At 55.8% G+C, this 19,381-nt stretch overlaps 2 protein-coding genes across 20 annotated transcripts in view; one reads left to right on the forward strand and one right to left on the reverse strand.

Annotated features, from left to right (window-relative positions):
• FARP1 (FERM, ARH/RhoGEF and pleckstrin domain protein 1) overlaps positions 1 to 10,092 on the forward strand; it is a 309,200-nt gene extending 299,108 nt beyond the window's left edge. For all 16 annotated transcript variants that reach the window (XM_084982203.1, XM_084982197.1, XM_084982198.1 and 13 more), the window contains 8 exons: positions 458 to 526; positions 757 to 846; positions 1,462 to 1,544; positions 1,625 to 1,737; positions 2,912 to 3,075; positions 7,766 to 7,873; positions 8,147 to 8,298; positions 8,685 to 10,092. In XM_084982203.1, the coding sequence (XP_084838329.1) occupies positions 458 to 526; positions 757 to 846; positions 1,462 to 1,544; positions 1,625 to 1,737; positions 2,912 to 3,075; positions 7,766 to 7,873; positions 8,147 to 8,298; positions 8,685 to 8,766 (861 nt within the window). In that variant the 3' untranslated portion in view covers positions 8,767 to 10,092. The remainder of the gene's footprint in view (positions 1 to 457; positions 527 to 756; positions 847 to 1,461; positions 1,545 to 1,624; positions 1,738 to 2,911; positions 3,076 to 7,765; positions 7,874 to 8,146; positions 8,299 to 8,684) is intronic.
• An 802-nt stretch (positions 10,093 to 10,894) lies between these two features.
• STK24 (serine/threonine kinase 24) overlaps positions 10,895 to 19,381 on the reverse strand; it is a 106,906-nt gene continuing 98,419 nt past the window's right edge. For 3 of the 4 annotated variants that reach the window (XM_021065380.2, XM_084982211.1, XM_084982210.1), the window contains 3 exons: positions 18,678 to 18,746; positions 17,372 to 17,508; positions 10,895 to 13,805 (listed from right to left, as the gene is read on the reverse strand). In XM_021065380.2, the coding sequence (XP_020921039.1) occupies positions 13,769 to 13,805; positions 17,372 to 17,508; positions 18,678 to 18,746 (243 nt within the window). In that variant the 3' untranslated portion in view covers positions 10,895 to 13,768. Of the gene's footprint in view, positions 14,103 to 16,299; positions 17,509 to 18,677; positions 18,747 to 19,381 lie in introns of all 4 variants that reach the window. The other variant, XR_014819799.1, reaches the window with a different exon arrangement.

Below are 19,381 nucleotides of genomic sequence, written 5' to 3' on the forward strand. Positions count from 1 at the left end.
GAGAACCAGATTTTAAGTCGTGGAGAAAAGTCCTCGACTTAAAGTCCTCTATTTACAGTTCTTTCGTAAGGCGGATCTGTCTTCCTGGTCCCCTGTTGCCACTTTGTAGCCATCTGATGTCCTTGTCACCTCCTCGCAGCCAGAAGCCCACAGGGCCTGGGGGTTAAGTGCACAGTCACAGGCCCAGGTGGGAGCCAGCCCTGCAGCCCAGGCCAGTGTACCTCTGACCACCAGCTTCTGCTCTGGTGGTGGAGCCAAAGGTAGACCTACCTTGCAGGTTGCTTGGGGAGAGGAGCTTAGAGACGGCAAAGCACAGCCCTCAGTAGGAGCTACCATCGCTATGATTTGTGGCGGGAAGGGGCCCACCGTGTGCGGGAGCATCTCCCATGGAGCTGAGTCTCCGTGTTGACTCAGGTTTGCAGGCCCCCGCCAGCTCACGGGTCTGTTTTCTCCGCAGGAATTCATCCGCCTGGGCAGCCTCAGCAAACTCTCGGGGAAGGGGCTCCAGCAACGCATGTTCTTCCTGGTAAATGATGAGAGCTGTTTGTCCTCGTGGTGATCGGTGACTGGTGGGCCATGGAACTAGCAAGGGTCACCCCAAAAGGGGTACCTGGCAGCAGGTGGAGCAGCCAGAGCTGCATAGACTTGTGGCTGAGATCCACGAATTGCGCAGGAATCGGAAAACGTAGTGTCTGCCCTTGTAGGTTTCAAAGTGCGGCTCATTCATCTCAGCTGCACTTGTCCTTGTTCCTCTAGTTCAACGACGTGTTGCTGTACACGAGCAGGGGACTGACAGCCTCGAATCAGTTTAAAGTCCACGGGCAGCTCCCGCTCTATGGCATGACGGTGAGTATGCGCGGTGGGCACCGCGGCGGGTTCCACCTCTGGGCTGCTTGCCGAGGGTGCGGGAGCCAGTGGCAGCACAGGAGGAAGGAAAGGAAGGACTTGACCTGTGAGAGCATCCCGGGCACCAGGATAAACCCGGGCCTTGTTAGGGCTCCCCTAGAAGGGCTCTGGGACATCACCCCTTCTCTTGTACGAAGGATGCACGGCTATGTTCCTTCTAGAACAAAAAGGGGCAAGCTGCCGTGGCGGTGGGGTGAACGCACCTCTCGCTGCCTCGCGCCTGGCTCCCTGCACGTGGAGGGAGGGCCACCCTCACCACCCACGTGGAGTAAAGACCAGGCACCGGCCTGTCCTCCCAAGACGTCCTGTCCAGGGGGCGTGTCCCCGTGTTCTGTGACCCCCGGGGCGGGCGGAGACAGACGGGGCGTCGCTGTGCACAGGCTCATTCCGCTGGCTGGTCCGCACCCTCTGACCCGCGGTCGGGTAACGGGAAGCGTGCGGCTCTGCTGGAAACATCGCTTCTGCTGAGCCGTAGCCGGTTAGGTGAATGTTTGCCAACGCGCGGAAGGTCTTGCTGCCGGCTGGGCAGTAACATTAAGAACACTCGCCCCACAGATGGAGGAAAGCGAAGACGAGTGGGGGGTGCCCCACTGCCTCACCCTGCGGGGCCAGCGCCAGTCCATCATCGTGGCCGCCAGGTAACTCTGAAGCCTGACTTCTCACCTCCTTCCGCGCCTTACCCGCTGTGGCCTGAAAACCTGACGTCCGTCTCTTTTAGTTCTCGCTCCGAGATGGAAAAGTGGGTGGAGGACATACAGATGGCCATTGACTTGGCCGAGAAAAGCAGCGACCCTGCCCCTGAGTTCCTGGCCAGCAGCCCCCCTGACAACAGTAAGTGCAGCCCCAGGCCCAGGGCCTCCAGGGATTCGCGGGGGGGGGGGGGGGGGGGGGATCCCTGGCCGTCGGAGACATCCTGTTGCATCGATGGTCATCTTATGCCTGTGCTCGCATATCCACCGTTCACGTTTGTGTTTTAAGCTAAAAATCAAGGAACTTATTTTTTTTTTAGTGGATATCTGTAATTTTTATTATGTATATTTAAAATACAAGGATCTTAAGCCATCATAAAACTAATTACAGTCCACTTCTTACATATTATTTTAAAATATTCTAATGCCATCTTTTATTATCCTTACTTACATGCTTCATTCTTATTGTGTAATATAGTCAATATTTGAAGGAACTTTTTTTAACTTCAGAGATTCTATCTTTTGTCTTTTTTAGGGCTGCCTCCATGGCATATGGAGGTTCCCAGGCTAGGGGTTGAATGGCAGGTGTAGCAGCTGGCCTTCACCACAACTACAGCAACGCCAAATCCGAGCTGCTCTGCGACCTACACCACAGCTCATGGCAACGCCAGATCCTTAACCTACTGAGCAAGGCCAGGGATCGAACCTGTGTCCTCATGGATGCTAGTCAGATTCTTTTCCACTGAGCCATGATGGAAACTCCTTATTTTCATTTTTTTTTAACTTTTTGCTTTTTAGGGCCAAACCTGTGGCATATTAAAGTTCCCAGGCTAGGGGTCACATCAGAGCCGCAGCAACTGCTGGTCTACACCACAGCCACAGCAGTTCGGGATCCTACACACAGCTGACCCACTGAGCGAGGCCAGGGATCAAACCCTCATCCTCGTGGACACTAGTCAGATTCATTTTTGCTGCACCACAATGGGAACTCCCTGAAGGACCTTTTTTTTTTTAAATAAAAGTTTATTTTTAAAAAACCTTAAAATGGTATCAGAGAGCAGGGCAAAATCTTCTGGGCCGGCCCTGTCAGTTATCAGGTTCTAGGGGTGGAAAACTTGTAGGGGTCTCCCCAGCGGAAGGGCTGGTGGGCCGCCCCAGGCATGAGGCCCTGGTCCCCGCCTCGCGGCTGGTGTGATGTCCTGCTCAGTGGGTGCCTGGGGGCCCCCCAACCCGCCCGTCCATCTGCCCCTGGGAGGGGGCAGGAAGGGGGTCCTCCTGGCGAGCAGTGATGAAGCGCTGCCTCTTGCCACACCCAGAGTCCCCAGAGGAGGCCGCGGTCGACCAGGAGTCAGAGGACGACCTCAGCGCCTCACGCACCTCGCTGGAGCGCCAGGCCCCGCACCGCGGCAACACCATGGTGCACGTGTGCTGGCACCGCAACACCAGCGTCTCGATGGTGGACTTCAGCGTGGCGGTCGAGGTAGGGCGGGCCCGCGGGGGTGGGGCTGGGGCACCGGGCTTATGAGCATGCGCGTGCCCTGCCACACCAGCAGGTGCACTGGCCGTGGCCTCTGCCACTCCCCAGGCCGCCTGCACAGTCATCGTTTTCAGGGCCACCTCCTTCAGTGTCCTCTTCTCTCACGGAGTTTGCCGTGGGGCAGGCTGTCTAAGCGTTAATCTGTGTGGCTGCGCCAAGAGGTCTGGATGGACTGTCCAGGCGCCGTGCTCGCTGCGCCCTAGAGCAGCCCCTGGGCTCGGGTGTGAGGAGGTGTAAAGGGAGCTGGTGCCAGCCAGGGCCAGTGCAGGTGTCGTTCATGCAGAACTTGCGAGAGCCTGGCTGTGATGATGGGGCTCTCCTGATACTGTGACTATAGGCTTTCCAGAACCCTCCAAACCCCATTCTCTAAGCATCTGCTGGCCTAGGTCCACAATCTCTTCCCTTTCAGAAAAGCCCAAGCCCCCAAATCTAATACGGTGAAGTTCTCTTTATAGCCCATTGGTAGTAGAACCTGACCTGACCAGTCGGGAGGCTGTTTTTCGGTTTTGTGCAGATGTCCTATTTTACTGCACGGTCTTGTGTTTGATTGTAGGCTGCAGCCTCAGACCCCACTGCCTGGGGTGCTGTAGAGACACTGGGTCATCTTTCTAAAACCTGACAAGTCAATGAATTCCTATACGCCTGGCCCCAAAAATGTCACATAAGAAATTGTGAGCCAAGAGAAGTGGTTTGTTTGCGTTTTGAACCAACAGTGCTGGGAGTATGCCAGACATTTCTTGATGGGTAGTTTCTAGGGATTCTGAGATTGTGCTTTGGAAGTGACCTTCACAGACCCATGGAACTCCCTGTGTTGAGTTTCCCCACTACAGAGTTTGTCCAAAAAGCCCCGATTCCTTCTCCAAACCGCCTCATCCTCCGGCGGGGCTGTGTCCTCACCCTGTGGGGCTCCCCTGCTGTGCCTGGCTTTGGGTGGGCTGGGCAGACAGCAAGCCTTCTGTCTCCTCCATCCCCCCACGGGGAGGGAAGCATTCTCTTCCTGAGGGCTGGGTGTACTGAGCAATGCCCCCTTCACACTTGCACTGCACCTGTTGGCAAAGCCTGCCAACGGAAGGTTTCTTCCAAGGAACAGGGATCTTTCCAGCAAAGAGGGAGCAGGGAAGAAGACCCAGGGACCATCTGGTGGAGAAAAATACCTAATTGGACCTATTCTGTCCAGTGAGGTGGGGAGGGCAGCGCCGTGCAGGAGAAATCCCCTCGGCCTCACTTGATGCTGACCTTCGCCATAGGAGTCAGGGTTGTCAAGGTGTGGGAGTTTGGTGGGCTTGAAACTTCCTCCTAAATCCCAGGAGGCGTGCAGGCCATCCAAGAATGTGGCCCAGACACAGCTCCTCCAGCCAGCTCTCTCTTGGGTGACAGTCCCATACCTGCGTGGTCAGCAGAGGGACAGAGCCAGGCTGGCATACTGTGGCCCACAGCCAAATCCTTCCAGCCCCCTGGTTGGTTTCAGCCCATCAACTAAATGGGGTTTTGCACCTTTGAGTGGTTACTACAAATCTCTGATTCTACCCCTTGACCCCCAAAGCCTAAAATCCTTACTTTCTCTGTGGCCCTTAGAGAAAAAGGGTCCTGAGAGCTGTAGTGCGTGTGTGCACGCGAGTGGGTGCTGCGGCTGGCGTGGTTTTATGGTGACAGTGATGTGGCTTAAGTGCTAGCGGAACTGGTTCTCCTATTGCTGTGTCTGTGTCCCTCCCTAGTGAGATCCCCCTTCCCAAGGCACGTGGCTGCAGTCTGGTGTCCTCTCATGGGTGCCAGGGCATCCTCGCAGGGCCCCGGTCCCACCGGCTGCCACCAGGGATGGGGTGGGAGAGCAGCTTCTTCCTTTGGGAGGTGCTTTCTCACTGCCCCACCCCACCCCACCCTGTACCCGATCGCTTGATTCTGTCTCCTTTGGGATTCGTGCAGGTAGAAGGGAGTGACGGGGATGTTTGCGGGCAGCGTGGCACTGAGCTGACCTGCACAGAACGTGTGGGCAAGCCAGGGGACCTGAGGGCACAGTCGACGTGCGGGTACTGATGCTGTGGTGGCCAGTGTGAAGCCTCGCCTGGGGTTTGGAGGTGAAGGGACCAAAGCGATGCTTGAAGACGGGCATTGGGAGGGGTATGGACTGGGGGAGAGGTGGGTGTTACCCGTCTGAACACAGGTGAGGAGCGGGGGGGGGGGGGGGGGGGGGAGCCGCAGCGAGCGGCAGGACTCAGAGTGAGGACTCCCCCTCCCCGTGGCTGCTGTATCCCGTCACCTCAAGAACCAGTCAGCCCCAGACTCCAGGACCAAGGTGTCTGTCCACAGGGTGGCTCCTTCTGGAGGCCCTGAAGGAGGATGTGTTCTGGGCTCTGTCTGGCGTCTGGTGGGTGCCAGCCACCCTCGGGGTTCTCGTGGCGGCCTCCCTGGGTATCTCGGTGCTCTAATGCCCTTCCCAGGAGTTAAGTCATTGAGATAGGACCCGCCTTGCTCCAGAATGGCCTTCCCTTGACTTGATCTGCAGAGCCCCTGTTTCTGAAGGAGGTCACCTTCACAGGTACTGGGACTTTGGACTTGAACGTATCTTCTGGGGAGGACACAATGCAGTCGCGACAGAGCCAAGAAGAGGGGAGAGCGGAGGCTGTGAGTCTGGAAGAGGAGGCTGTGGGGAAGGCCAGGATGTGGGCACATGGGCTGGGCCGGGGTCTGACCATGACCTCTCCCTAAAGGTAGCAGGTGAGGATGGCCCAGGTCTAGACAGCGCCGAGGGTCAGCCCTAGAGATGAAAGGTTCAGGCTCGGGAGAGCAGTGACAGAAAGGGGTGCAGAACTTAGGGGGCATGGGACCCGAGCAGGAGACTGAAACGTGTCCGGGAGTGAAGCCACGGAGAACAAGAGTTTCCGTGGGGTTGGCAGCTTCAGAGGCCGCCAGCAAGATGGGGAGCAGAGAAGAGACCAGCGGCTACAGTCGCTAAAAAGCATGCAGTCTATGAGGATGGCCAGGCCACAAGGACTTACTCCGAGTTTGTTCCCTGGCGTGTTCCAGAAGGACTCAAGGTGGCCCGCAGAAGTAAGGCGTGTCCCCATGAGCCTGCCTTGGCAAATCATTCACTTTAAACCTGGTTCATCCGTCAAGTGTGTGAACCACACTGTGAGCCTGGCTCTTGCTCCAAAACAGCTAAGGAAACGCAACTAGGAGAAAGGGGTTTTGGGCTCCAGCTGGAGGAAGGGGGGGATGCGGTCGAAACATAGGAACTGGAAGGAAAGGAAAAGGCGCCACTCTCCTCCATGGCGTGACTCGTACGTCATCGTGTGTGCTGTTGCAGAAGCATCCAACTGCAACTCTGGCTGCCACGCTCACCTGCTGCAACTCCGAGAACCCGTTTCCTCACGCTTTTCTGCCAGGGGTGAGTGGCAGCCAGACGGGGTGGTGGCACTGTCTGCAGTGTCACTGCCTCCATCCACAGGGACCACTGTCTCCCTGTGAGACCGTGAGCAGCTCGGGGCCATTTAAACTCTTTGCATCTCACCTCCCGGCCCAGGGGCCTTATTTAAGAATGCTTATCGGGTTAGATACAGATTACTAGGAAAGTCCCGAAGGAGTTAAAATAAAGCAGGCCCAGGCATATTTATAAACTTTATTGTGGCGAGTTTGCCCGTTTAACCATGTTGAAGGGAACCGTTTAGTAGCCATGATTCTGTTTCGCAAGCCTGTGTGGCCCGCCCCGTCCACTTCTCTCTTCTGAGTCCTCCTGGTCATGAGCCACCGGCTGGCCAGGGACGTGGATGAGCCTTCTCAGTGTCTTTTGAGAGGCGACGCGGAGGACACACGTGCCCTCCTTGTGGTGTCCCCCCTCGGGGGCCCCGGAGCCTCGGGGCTGCTCTGTGCCAGCAGCTCCTGCTAGGGTTCTGGGGTTGACCCCGGACACCCGGGAAAGCCTGTTTCGACGGGCCTTTCCTGCTGGATGGAGGGACACGGCGCTGAAGCCAGCCTGCTGGCCAGGGCCACCAGGGGGCGGGCAGGGCCTTCCCACGGAGGCCGGGATAACAGGCACCCGCTGGGGCTCCCACAGACAGATCCCCCTGCTGCCGCCGGAATCCAGGTGGCAGGAGGGCCCAGCTGCTCCGAAAGCGGGGTGCAAGGGTGCTTGCTGGCCTCTTCCGGCCCCCCGGCATTCCCGGCCAGGCCAGCCTCGGGATTCCTTGCCTTGGAGACTCGTCAGTCCAGGCCGCCTCTGTGTCCCAGGCTCTTCCTTCCGCTTTGTTGTGAGGACATGCGTCACGGGGGCTCACAGGCCTCCCTCCCACCAGCGCGGTCTCGCTCAGTGATACATGGGATGACCTGACCTCCAGAAATAGTCACATTCTGAGGTACTAGGGGATCCAGACTTCAAGCTCTGTGTGGGGGAACCGAATTCAACCCCGAACAGGTGACAGAGTTAAATCAGGCGGGCACAGTCCACCTGCCCAGCGTTCCCCCGCTAGCAGGGGTCCTTAGGAGCCCCGTCCGGTGGGCACAGGGCAGGCAGGGCCTGTCTAGCAACGACACCGAGAGCCCCCCGCGACAGCAGGACTGAACTGGTCCTTTGGTGGAACCAGGGGTGCCGGGTGCCCCCACTTGTGCTCCTAACAGGCCTACTTGTCTTGTCTTGCAGAATCAGCTGTCTGGGAACCTGCTGCGGAAATTCAAAAACAGCAACGGGTGGCAAAAGCTGTGGGTGGTGTTCACCAACTTCTGCCTGTTCTTCTACAAATCCCCCCAGGTGCGTGCCTGGGGTCGGTGGGGACCTGCACCCCGGACCCTCCCTCCCTGGGGGCACCACAGCCATCGCCTCCCAGTGAAGGCTGACATCATCCACCTGCCCCAGGGCTGTTTCCACCTGGAAAGGGCCATTGTTCTGCGGCTCGACAAGGGAGGGGGATGATTTCACTGGCTGCGGAGGTGCTGTGGTCCAGCGGATGCTTCCAGGCTGGGGCCTAGGGCAAGCCCAGCTGCGGTGGCTGCCTCTCCAGAGCCACCTCTGTGTCCCTTCCAGGACAATCACCCCCTGGCCAGCCTGCCTCTACTCGGGTACTCGCTCACCGTCCCCTCGGAGGCCGAGGACATCCACAAGGACTACGTGTTCAAGCTGCATTTCAAGTCCCACGTGTATTACTTCAGGGCCGAGAGCGAATACACGTTTGAAAGGTAAATGTTCCCCTGCCCAGGGCGCCTGCGGAGGAAGGATGCCCTTCCGGGCATTGGCGTTGGTTACTCCGCAACCACTAGAATGTATAAAGAACTCCCGCCAAGCAGGATCGGTCTCACCCTGGGTCCATGGTTCTCAAACGGGGTTCCTCCGGAGCAACCTGGAGGCACCCTTCACCCTGCCTTCATTCACTTGGGTGCTAGGCGTTCACCGTTCACTTAAGGTCTCTTCCATAAAGCGTCAGATTATAAACCAGCGTTCGGTCACACGGTGGCTTTGTAAGTAACGAATGCCAGGGGTCACGCAGCTCTTACAAGAAAACGTCCGTGTAGATACAGGTGTATACAGCGTGGCCCCCGACAGCGGTTGCACTTTCTCGTCTTAGGTGGATGGAGGTGATCCGAAGTGCCACCAGCTCGGCCTCCCGCGCTCATGTGCTGAGCCACAAAGAATCGCACGTGTACTGATGGCAGCACACACCTGTTGATGGGTTTCAGCAGTGGCGACTTTCCCGAAGGCACTTCCTTTCTTCTGTATTCATGAAGCCTAGTAAACTTAACACCTGTCTAGAAAACCAACCAACCAACAACCCATGGCTGCGCAGCAACTCTCATCTGTCTCCACAGAACTGTTTTTAATCTTGTCTTTTCAGCTAATTTCTCACCTGAACAGGACCGCGCCCCCACCGGTGCGGGTCGCGCTCTTGGTGGGCCGTCCTCGGCTTGTGCCAGTATTAAAACACTGTCATTAACATAGTGCCAAATGACATTCTTTTCCTCCACGACTGCACCTTCAGAGCAGTAGACACATCCGTTCAACCAAAAGACAGGGCAAGTGCTCTTCTTTTTCGATAAACTTTTATGATTTTGATTTCTAGGCTGCTGCATTTTACAAAACGGATTTTCCAGTGTTTGTGATACACGTGGCACAGTCTTAAGCAAATGAGATCACTTTCCGATTTTTTTCAATCTTTCTACTTTTATAATGATAGGACCTTAGTAGGATTTACTTCTTTGATTAACAAGCAAATTTGCAACATACCGTGTTCCACTCGGGGCTTCGCGCTCCAGTGAAACGCTGGTTCCAAGCCCTCCTTCTTGGTGCAAGGTGACCAAATTGTGTAAGTGATGACTCTTTACAAAACTGTAGCGGGTTGTTTTCTGTTCCGAGAAGCAGCAGCAGTCCGGTGCCTGCTGGACTGTTGGTGTACGGAGTGCTGGAGACGATGGGAGGGGTGTCAGCTGTGGTGTTTTGCTGTTTCACAAGCATGAGAACCTGTATGTCCGTAACCAGGGCCATTTGTGGTGTGGCGTCGTGGAGCGTGTCGTGAGCTTCCGTGGGTGCAGGAGCTCTGAGTGGTGGTGCGTAGTTGTCCGGCTCCCATGATCATCCCTGTAACCTACTGCACACTCAGTAGTAGTAGACCTCGTGCCTGCCCTCGAGAACCAGTCTCTTCTCCTTTTATACTCACTCCCCGCGGGCCTGGGGTATGGACAGTATCACACTGCACAGCCTTGATCGTCGGATGACACAGGGAACGGGGCTCTGCTGGGCCCGCGACTCCAAGTCCGTTTGCCTGTTCTCTGTGGGGACCTGGTGGCTGCTATTCCCTTGCTGGTGTGAAGGCCGGTGACCTGCGCGCGTGGAAATGGCAGTATACACATGGCTGAGTAGCTTGCGATGTGGTCAGCATTTGCCTTACGATCTGTACCGGATGGTTTTAAGTACTAACAAAAGGGAATAAAAATACCTCACGCCACAGTCCAGCATACTGACGTTTTAAGGCAACACAACCAGCCTGGTCTCTTGTCTTTCATTGCCCCTTGTGCGGGTGGGCGGGGGAGCCGGCTGGTCACTGCACGGCGGGTGCGACGAGAACAGACTCAGCAGCTCACGGAGACACATGACATGTTTTGCAAAATGACATTTTCTAGTTTTAGCTGCTGCGGCTTCCACCTTGAGGCCGGGGAGCCCATCTCTGGGAGACGGGCCGTCAGCGGCTGACTCTGGCCCCCTCTCTGCAAGGGGCCCTCCCACACGCGACCAGTCAGGTGGAAGCATCTGACCCCGTCCCGGAGCAGCTGCGATGGCAAAATCAGTGAGCTTCTCCCTCCAGGAGTTGCACCTGCCACTCAGCTCTACGAGACGTGGGGACGAGGTGGTCTTGGTTCACACCTTTGTGTGACTTCAAAGGAAACGGAAGGCCAAGCCAGGTAGGCAGTGTAGACCAACCAGCCCCAAGCTGCCAGGAACACAGGGGCTTTCAGAGACACCTGCTGAGTCCAGCGGCTGCTACACACACACATTATTGACAGGGTGGCTTATAAACAAACTCGCCTCTCACAGTTTGGGCGCTGGCAAGTCCAAGGCCAGGGAGGTCCTGGCGGCTTCGGGGTCTGGTGCGAGCCGGTTCCTGGTTCACGGACGGCCGTCCTCTCACTGGGTCCTCACGTGGTGGAAGAGATGAGGACCACTGTGGAGTCCGGGCACGAAGCCGAGTCCCGCGGGCACCACCCTCGTGACTCCGTCACCCCGGAGGCTGGCAGGGGGTGGGACACCAACGTTCTCTCTCCACAGAAGACACAATTCCAGAAATAACTGTTTCTGTGAACTTTATTGACCCTTGCGTGATACAGAGCCTGTGCTTAGGAACACCCCTTGCAGCCGCCCCGGTTATTGCCATGTTCCATAGCAGAAATACAGAAGCCATGTTTTTAAGGAAGAAAATATAAAAATGCTTATAAATAGACCAAAAGAAAGGTACAAAATGCTGCATAAAGAACCCAACTCGATGCTTCAAAAGACCAACTGGAGGACAAAGCCATCAAATGGGGAAGGTGTGTGGCACTTGGGTCACAGCAAGATAATCACAAGGCTAACAGGGTGTCAGGGCCCCCAAACCCCCTTGGTGGCCACCCCACTTAGGGCAGGCAGCTGGACATGGGACACGAAAAAACAACATCAAAAGCCCACCAGACGAAGCCCCCGGCTGTCTGCAGTGGGGCGGGCAAGCCGTCTGGCAGCGAGAGGGTCCCGAGTGGTAGGAGAGCCATCTCGAATGCTGAGCTCCCAGGTCTGGCTAAAGCCTGAGAGCCGTTCGTACTGCCTGAGGCAGGTTCTGCTGCAGCTCCAGGACCTGGTCTCTTTAAGGGCGGGCTTGCAGGGGACCAATGCTAGTTCCCCCTCCTTGGCTAACCGAGATCCCTTAAAAACACATCAGCTGTCTTTGTCTACGGAGAGAAACAGCCAGGAGAGATTGTCGGGGGAGCTGGACCACTTTCAGAAGCAGTCAGACTACACCTTCCCTGAGAAACGTCCTCAAGAGAAGCCACTTCCAGTAAACTCAGAGTAATGCTGCCTCTCGACCTGGGAGACGATGCGGTGTGTTGTCACAGGCCAGTGACTGCAGCGCACTGCCTGAGCATTCGCAACGCTGCTCCTGGCTGGAATCCGGTCCAGCGACCAGCGAAACGGTCACTGCTATCTGACACCGGCATCAGCACCCCGGCCCAGTACCACTGTCCATTCGCAAACCTCAAGAGTGCGAGGTCAGCGAGCGGCTGTCTACACTGCTGCATTGCTTTGACTCCTTCTCCAGCAACGGACAGAACTGATCTGCGGCTTCTGCCTCACGGAGGGAAACCAAGAGCTCCCTCCTGCAGGACGCTCTCTGGGGCACAAGACGAAATACGCTCAGTTTTCATTACTCAACTTAACCAACTTGCACAAGACGACCCGGCAATTCAGTTCTTTTCCCCCGAACCAAAATGCATCCCTCATAAAAACTAAGAACAACCCAAATCTACTTTTAATGTAAAAACCCATGACTTTCGATTCTAGAGTTTAAAGCTAGTTCCACTCCGTAACAAACCTAAACAATAGCCACCACTCAAACGTCTCTGGCTCAGGTCCCTGTAACTTGCAGGCCATCGGGCCAGCGGACAACTGGCCTTCCGCCCCCAGGCTGACCCCGTAACTTCCCTGCTTCCGCAAAGCCTCTGTGTCCCCGCCTCGAGGACTGCTCCTCCCCAAAGAGATGACAGTGCTTCACAGCGACACACACACAAGGATGCCACACCTACTCAAATGAGCCCAGAACTGCTCTGAGAACTCCCGCTCTTCCCAGACACCAGAGATCATTAAGCCCCTGGCAAGCAAGCCCGTGCCGCAAGCCAAGAAGAACCCAGATCCCTGGCTGGCCAACCAGCTGACACCGGCTCCTTTAAGAAAGCAGAACAAGCCTCCGCCGAGGCGCCTGGGAAGACACAGAGCAGTTACACGAACCAGCACTATTCACCCACATCTTCTCAGGACCATTTTCGAAGCTGCACAGGGAGCCGACCCGGCCATTCCGCACTGTGAGTGTGGGCACTTGCTCCTGCGGATACTCACACGGACACCACACGCCGCAGGTGCCCTGCCCTCTCAAGAGTCATGCTCCAAGGAGAGTTTGCAAAGTAAGCGTGTTATCAAATTTATTCGTGTAAGCATTCAGACATTTCCAGGCGGGAGGGATGATATGCAGATTTCACTACAAGCTGCAACAGAAGATCAATACGCAAGGACGGGACAGCAGGCGCAGGACTGGCGGGGGCGTGAACCCAAACCAATGTTAGACGAGGACACTTCATTGGGGAGAAACTTAATAATTTAAAGCTTCATGAGGCAAGACACGCTCCGGCTGAGAACACTGAGCAATAGTACCATCGATGAGAAAAGGAAAACCACCTTCGACGTGGACCCAGAGGGTGGGGGGCGGACGAGAGCAGCCCCGGCATTTGCTGAGGTACCAACAGAGGGGTGTTCCCTAAGACGGGCCTTCATTATTATCAGTGGCAAAGCCAGCGGATACAAAATAAAACCCAATCACCGGTCACAGAATTCCAAATGTACATGTAATCAAGGCGAGGCGATAGACTCGAGTCACGGCCTGTCAAATATTTACTCCACTGACATTATCTACAAAAGCACTTGGCCGAGGCGGCCGCAGTGATCCCTATGCGCGCCGAGAGGGTCTCCGTAAAAACGACACTATATACACGTCTGTACACGGACCCACCAGAGCGCGTCTCCGTCTCCCGGGGTGGGGGGGGGCTCATCAACAGAGAGCGGGTACCTGAGGTTTCGTCTCTTCCGTTGCCTTAGCATCATCCCAAACAGACACTTCGGGGCTGATTCTTGTGTTGAAAGACACTTTCCTTGATATGTGCGCTATGGTTAAAATTACAGACGAGAAGAAGAAAGGGATGGGTGAAGGAGCTGACCCCCCCACCCCCCCACCTGGAGACTTCATCACGCCGAGGCCAGCGGGCAAGGGCCGCGCGGCCCCGGGCAGGCGGCCTCCTGGGGGGACGGCCCCCAGGGGCGCACCTCTTCAGCGGAGGCAGCAGAGGCTCTCGTTGACTTTTTAAGAGGAGGAGGATGAAGAAGAAGAAAAGGGGAAACGAAGCTCCAGACGCCAGAGGAGTTTCAGTGGGATGAAGTTCCTCCGCCACTCAGAGAATACCTAGGGGAAACAGAAGGAGACGTAAACGGCATTTCTCTCAGTTAAGCAACATTGATTTTCCTAACTCCAGACTATAGCCGAAACCCTAGTTTTTGTAGACAACCCCGAGTCGTGAAAGACTACACGGCACAAGTATCGATGAGCTAATTACTACATGAGAAATGCGTAAAAATTAATAAAATCAGGATTCTGGAGTTCCCACTGTGGCACAGTTGGTTAAGGATCTGGCACTGCCACGGCCGTGGCGCAGGTCGAAGCTGCAGCTTGGATCCAGTCCCTGGCCCAGGAATCCATGTGCTGTGGGTACGGCCAACCAAAAAGAAAGAAGAAAAACATGATGTCCACGCTAAAAACTTTCTAGAAAAAGGCTGATCGAAAGGGAGAATGTGTTCCGCCTCCCGGGAGAGAAAGAGAGACGCGAATCAAGCGGCACATGATTCACCTTCACTTACAATCAACTTCCAAACAGGGGAAGGTCACTGACGCCCCACAGACGGCACAGAAGGTCCTGGGATGCGGACACGTGGCCGTTCGAATCGGGGCAAGAAGGGCAAACACTGGCGCTTGTTCAAGTCACCCACTTCCGAGAACTGTCTCCTACGTCGTTCGTAATTACAGTAATTGGGAAATAATTCTGATGTCCAACTGAGAAATGGTCAATTAAGCAAGCAGAATGCAATAACAGCCATTAAAAATTGTAATTACCTTTAAGCAACATGGAAAACATACACAGACCATGAAGTGTACACAAAATTATCAGTGTCCAGTCTTACACACCTTACTCTAAAAAATACTAAAGAACATCCAAACCCTGGGTAAGTTGAGGCCTTGTGCACAGCAGCGGAAGGCAACACACCCAAAATGCGGCTGAACGCTGGGCTGGAGGGCGGGCTGGGGGCTTTCTTCCGTTTCCCAGTAAGTCCGAGGTGCTGTCTGTCTTCAGAATACAAAGCGGGGGGCCCTTCACAGCCAGGGGTCCCTGGGGGTCAGCCAGTCACAGAAGTGGCTGAGGCCGGGTCGAGGCGGCTCGTCACTAACACTGCAAACGCGAGCTCCTCCCTTAAGGCCTTTAAAACACGCAGCTCTCGCTGGAGAACCAAGGGTGAGAAAAGCAGGCTTTACCCCGGGGCCGGAGACCCAAGTGCTGAGGGCACAGGAGGAGCTGAGGCCCACACGCTCACTCGAACCAAGATACAAGAAGCCTTTGAAGATGCTTTAGACAAAAGCTGGTTCTCATTTTTTTCTAAAGTGACCCACTAGAACGACGCATTTGGGAGCAAAATGGGTCTGAAGCAACAGCCACTGTGGCTTATGCACCAGGACACACAGGAAGAGCCTGGAAAGCCTGAAAGGGAACAGACAGGAGCCCCCCCACCCCCACCCCCAGAGCAGGGTCATCTGAGGGCTGAGGAGTCACAGGTCACGAAGGACAGGACCAGAGAGCTGCATTAACCACAATGTGGACAGCAGGTGGCGACAGCTGCATCGCCAGCCGCCCTCCCGCAGCAGCGCCCAGCACCCGAGCTGCAGCAAGCTCACGCCGAGAGGGGCCCTCCCATGTGAAGCGCACAAGGACAGCAGAGGCCACATCAAACGTCAAAGGCTGTCCCGCTAAGAGCTTGTGCGGATGATGTTCTGAAGCAGGATGCTGGAGGCGGGGTTAAGAAATACAGGAAAACCAATCCCACTGCTCCTTTTTTTTAAAAAAAACTACTTTTTAATGTGGCTACTAGAAAATTTAAAGCCTCATGTGTATGGTCAGCACTGGACAGATGACCTCGTGTCACAACCAGAGGAAGGAGACAGAGACTCAGAGCAATGAAATCCGCACAGGCCCCTATCTGTGCCTGGAGCTGCGGGGAAACCAAGTCACACACGACCGACCGTCACTGGTAACAGCGGCAGGCAAAACTGGGGACAATGTGGAAACCATCAGTCCTAAGAGTGACCTTACAAAAAGCTGGAAATATAACTAAAAATACCATTTCTCGTTTAGTTCTATTTGTCTGACTTAAAAGATCTTTAAAAAAAGTTTTTTGACTCCGAGCTGCTGCAGGGACAATGCTGGATCCTTAACCTGCTGTGCCACAGCAGGAACTCTTCAAAGGACCTTCTTAATGGGAAGTACATGCCCGTAAGATGAGGTGTGAAGTAGCACCAAGTTTCTTCGCAAGATCAGGAAAATGGACCGTTACTAACAGCTCCGTCTACGTGCTGATATTAGAGGAGGAAGACGTTCGATGGCTCTTATAACAAAGCTGTGTCTCTAACCCATGTAACTACATTCACACACCAAATGGATACACTCAAGCTTGGTAGAAAACAATGGCGTTCTGGTGAGCACGTGGGTGACTTTTTAATTCTATTTTTCTTTTTTTGGTCTCTTTAGGGCCGCACCCACAGCACATGGAGCTTCCCAGGCTAGGGGTTGAATCAGAGCTGCAGCTGCCGGCCTACACCACAGCCATAGCGATACCGGGCCAGGGATTGAAGCCGTGTCCTCGTGGATACTAGCTGGGTTCGTTAACCGTTGAGCCACAACGGGAACTCCAGTTCTGTTTTTCTTTAACCCTGGAATTTGTCTGTATGAAAAGTGGGGAAGGAGGGTAACCCCTTCAACTGCCTCCAAAGTCAAGGAAGCCAAGTAGTAGTCGGTCCTCTGGTCTCAGCGTGAGAGCAGATTAGAAAGAGGTCCTCAAAACATAGCCTGAGTTCCAGAGAACAAACCCAAAGGGCCAGGACCGAGGTTTTCTCTGAGGTCCTACCCCAGCGGGACTCTTCACGAGAGGGGGGCAGCCCTTCCATCACCACTTCCCAGTGGCAAAAGCGACCCGACACATCCCAAACCTCTCCATGTGCTGCCCAGCTGACGCCTCAGAAAACACCTGAGACCCTCTAATTGTCATCAGGGCCCAGCTGTCCTCTGGAAGGTGAATTTCAAAGCAACAGTGTGCCTGGCGTCTCGGGGAGAGAGAAAGGTTTGGGGTGCGGGCGAGGGCTCAGCTCATGGGGCTGCTGGATGCTTCGCCACCGCTCTCTCCAAACACCCCCAAATCCCGGCACAACTTGTGACCTGCTCCACAGGGAGGCTCTCAGACAAGCTCAAGAGTGGGCAGGGGCCTAGGTCGGCACCCCCACTTACTCCTCACCCTGGAGCACAGGGCACCAGGGCCACCAGAGGGGATGGGGGACAGGGAGCTCACTGCCGCCACAATAAGCCTTCCTGGAACGAGGGAGGCAGAGCCAAGAACTGGCACAGCCACCCCCACCCCCAGAAAGAACCCAGGGAGCTCACTGAGCCCCAACTTCTGCCATTTCCAGACATCCGAGCTTAAAGCATTAAAGCAAACGGAGAGTTACAGACGCCCGGCTGGGACCGAACCTCCCTGGCTGTGGCAGGAGAGCGGACAGGTGCCCGAGTCACCCTGTGTTTGTGCGGCAAGAGCCTCCAGCACAGAGCTCTGTGGTCCCTCCAGGGCTTTCAGATTCCCATGGGGGATCCGCACCAACTTCGCTAACCCACAAGGGAAGTGCTTCGACCCCGGGCCTGCAAGGTCGGAACGCACCTCTGCAGCCGCTGCACCAGCTGGGCCACCATGGTGTCCGAGATGCCGGGGCAGGCCTCCTCCGCCAGGTAGATGGCCCCGCGCAGCTCTTCGATGGACCCCAAGTTGCCTCCGCACGCCTGGCTCTTCTCCTTTAGCTGGAAACACACAAACGGGGGAGGGCGTGACTGCCGAGCAGGAGCAAAGTCAGGCATCTGAGGGGTGGCTCGACGGGCGGGTCCGGCTGCTGCAACCTCCGCTCCGCCGCTGGGGCCTTTTCAGAACGTGACCATGGCCTCTGTCCCCTCTGCTTTCTTCTTCCGTTTCAACCCCACTTCAGGCCCTCAGACCCAGGGTCTGCACGCCGACGCTGCAGTGTAGGCCGCGGAGCACGAGCCCTGGGGTTCACGGGTGGTTCTGAAGCCTCTGGGGAAACTGCCTTTGGGGTCTAGGGTGCTGCCCAAACATTCCATGTCCTCGACAAAGGCAGCAGCCCTGTCCTCGCAGCCAGATCCTGGCAGCTCCTCAGTAAGGCCCACTCTGGTTTCCGGGATGCGCCCCAACAAGCCAGGCAAAAGCAGGGTGCTCTGGTCAGGCCACGGCTGCATGGGACAGGCTGTGCTGGTGGCTGTGGGGACCCTGGGCCCAGGCCTCCCCCCCAAGAATCCCTCCCCCATTTCATCTGCAAGTGCCCAGAGCACCTAGCCTGGCTTCTCGGGCCACAGGGACCACACAACTGCTTCCAATCAGCTACTAACTAGATGATCCTCATAAAACCCACTGGAAACATCTCCAGACGCAGGAAACATACACACCTACGGGGACAGGGTCCCCTGAGAAGGGACAGGAAGGATGCAGTGGGTCACGGAACAAGGAAATGAAGTGGCCGCTCGCCCAGCAACTATGGGGCCCTGCTGGGTGACGAAACTAGGCTGGGGGCTCAAGGGACCCTGATGTCTCCTTTAAAAAAAAAACCTGCTTTTCACATCACCTTGCCTGTCTGAGGCAGAGACATAAGCACCCAGCAAGACTTTGTAGAAAGCTGCCCAACTGAAGTTAAGCATCAGCCCGGCGCTGGAGCTGGGCTGCTGACGTCCCATGTGTCCACTCCAGGTGGTGACACAGAGGCATTTCCCAGGAGGGGCCAGACAGAAGGAGGCATCTCTGAAGGCACTGCCTGACCCCAGCTGGCCTCACAGGAGCAACCGTGCACCTCTCCACCGGCCGGGCTAACCCCTGAAATTCCATGGGCAACACTGCCACGGACAGAACGCCTGCTCCCCACCTCCCCCCCTGCACCAACGCCCAAGCCACGTCAGTATCTTACCTCTGCAAACAGCGGAGAAATAATTGTGGATAAACACTGAGAGAAAGGCCTCTTTGGGATGTCTTTCATCTTGGGGAAGAAAAGGCATGGAGAACAGTTAAGGCTCCCATCGCAACAACCCAGTGCGCTTCAGACACGCATCTTCGGCCGTTTCTGCACAGGGCTGTCCTGCTGTGTCCACTGCTCCCCGTGGCCAGGCACTGAGGCAGGCCGCGGCACCCCGCGTAGATGCAGGCCCGGCCGGACCGCCCCGCCGCGCCGCGCATGCAGTCAAGGCCCAGGAGTGGCCGTCACCCGGAGCGGGCTGGGGCCAGTGCTGTCACAGCACTGAGTCTCATTTCCCTTTCCCAGCCTCTCCCTGAACAAATAATGACTCCCACCTGCCCCTCAAAGCAGCACTTAGAGGATCACCGGGGAATAGCCACGGGCCCGCACTGCTCTCTATGCTTCAAAGAGATCCTAAAAACGCAGCTTTTCATAAACTTCAATAGGTACAGAACTAGTTCACTAAAATTATGGTTTCGAGAAGTACCAAAAGCTACATATTCATGTGATGCCTTAAGCAAAAGTCAATCCCACAATTACGGTACCTTCTGAGCAACCAACATGTAAAACACAGTCCCGTCAAGGAGCCAGAAAGTGTCTGCGAACAGGAAGCCCGCCTCCCCCGCTCCCCCTGCAGGTCGAGCGTCAGGAAATGCTGA

Source organism: Sus scrofa, chromosome 11, assembly GCF_054392235.1.
Source record: "Sus scrofa isolate SSC_HxYL_T2T_F1_AM1 chromosome 11, Sscrofa_HxYL_maternal_Yorkshire_Landrace_v2.0, whole genome shotgun sequence".
In the NCBI taxonomy this organism is placed as follows: Eukaryota; Metazoa; Chordata; class Mammalia; order Artiodactyla; family Suidae; genus Sus; species Sus scrofa.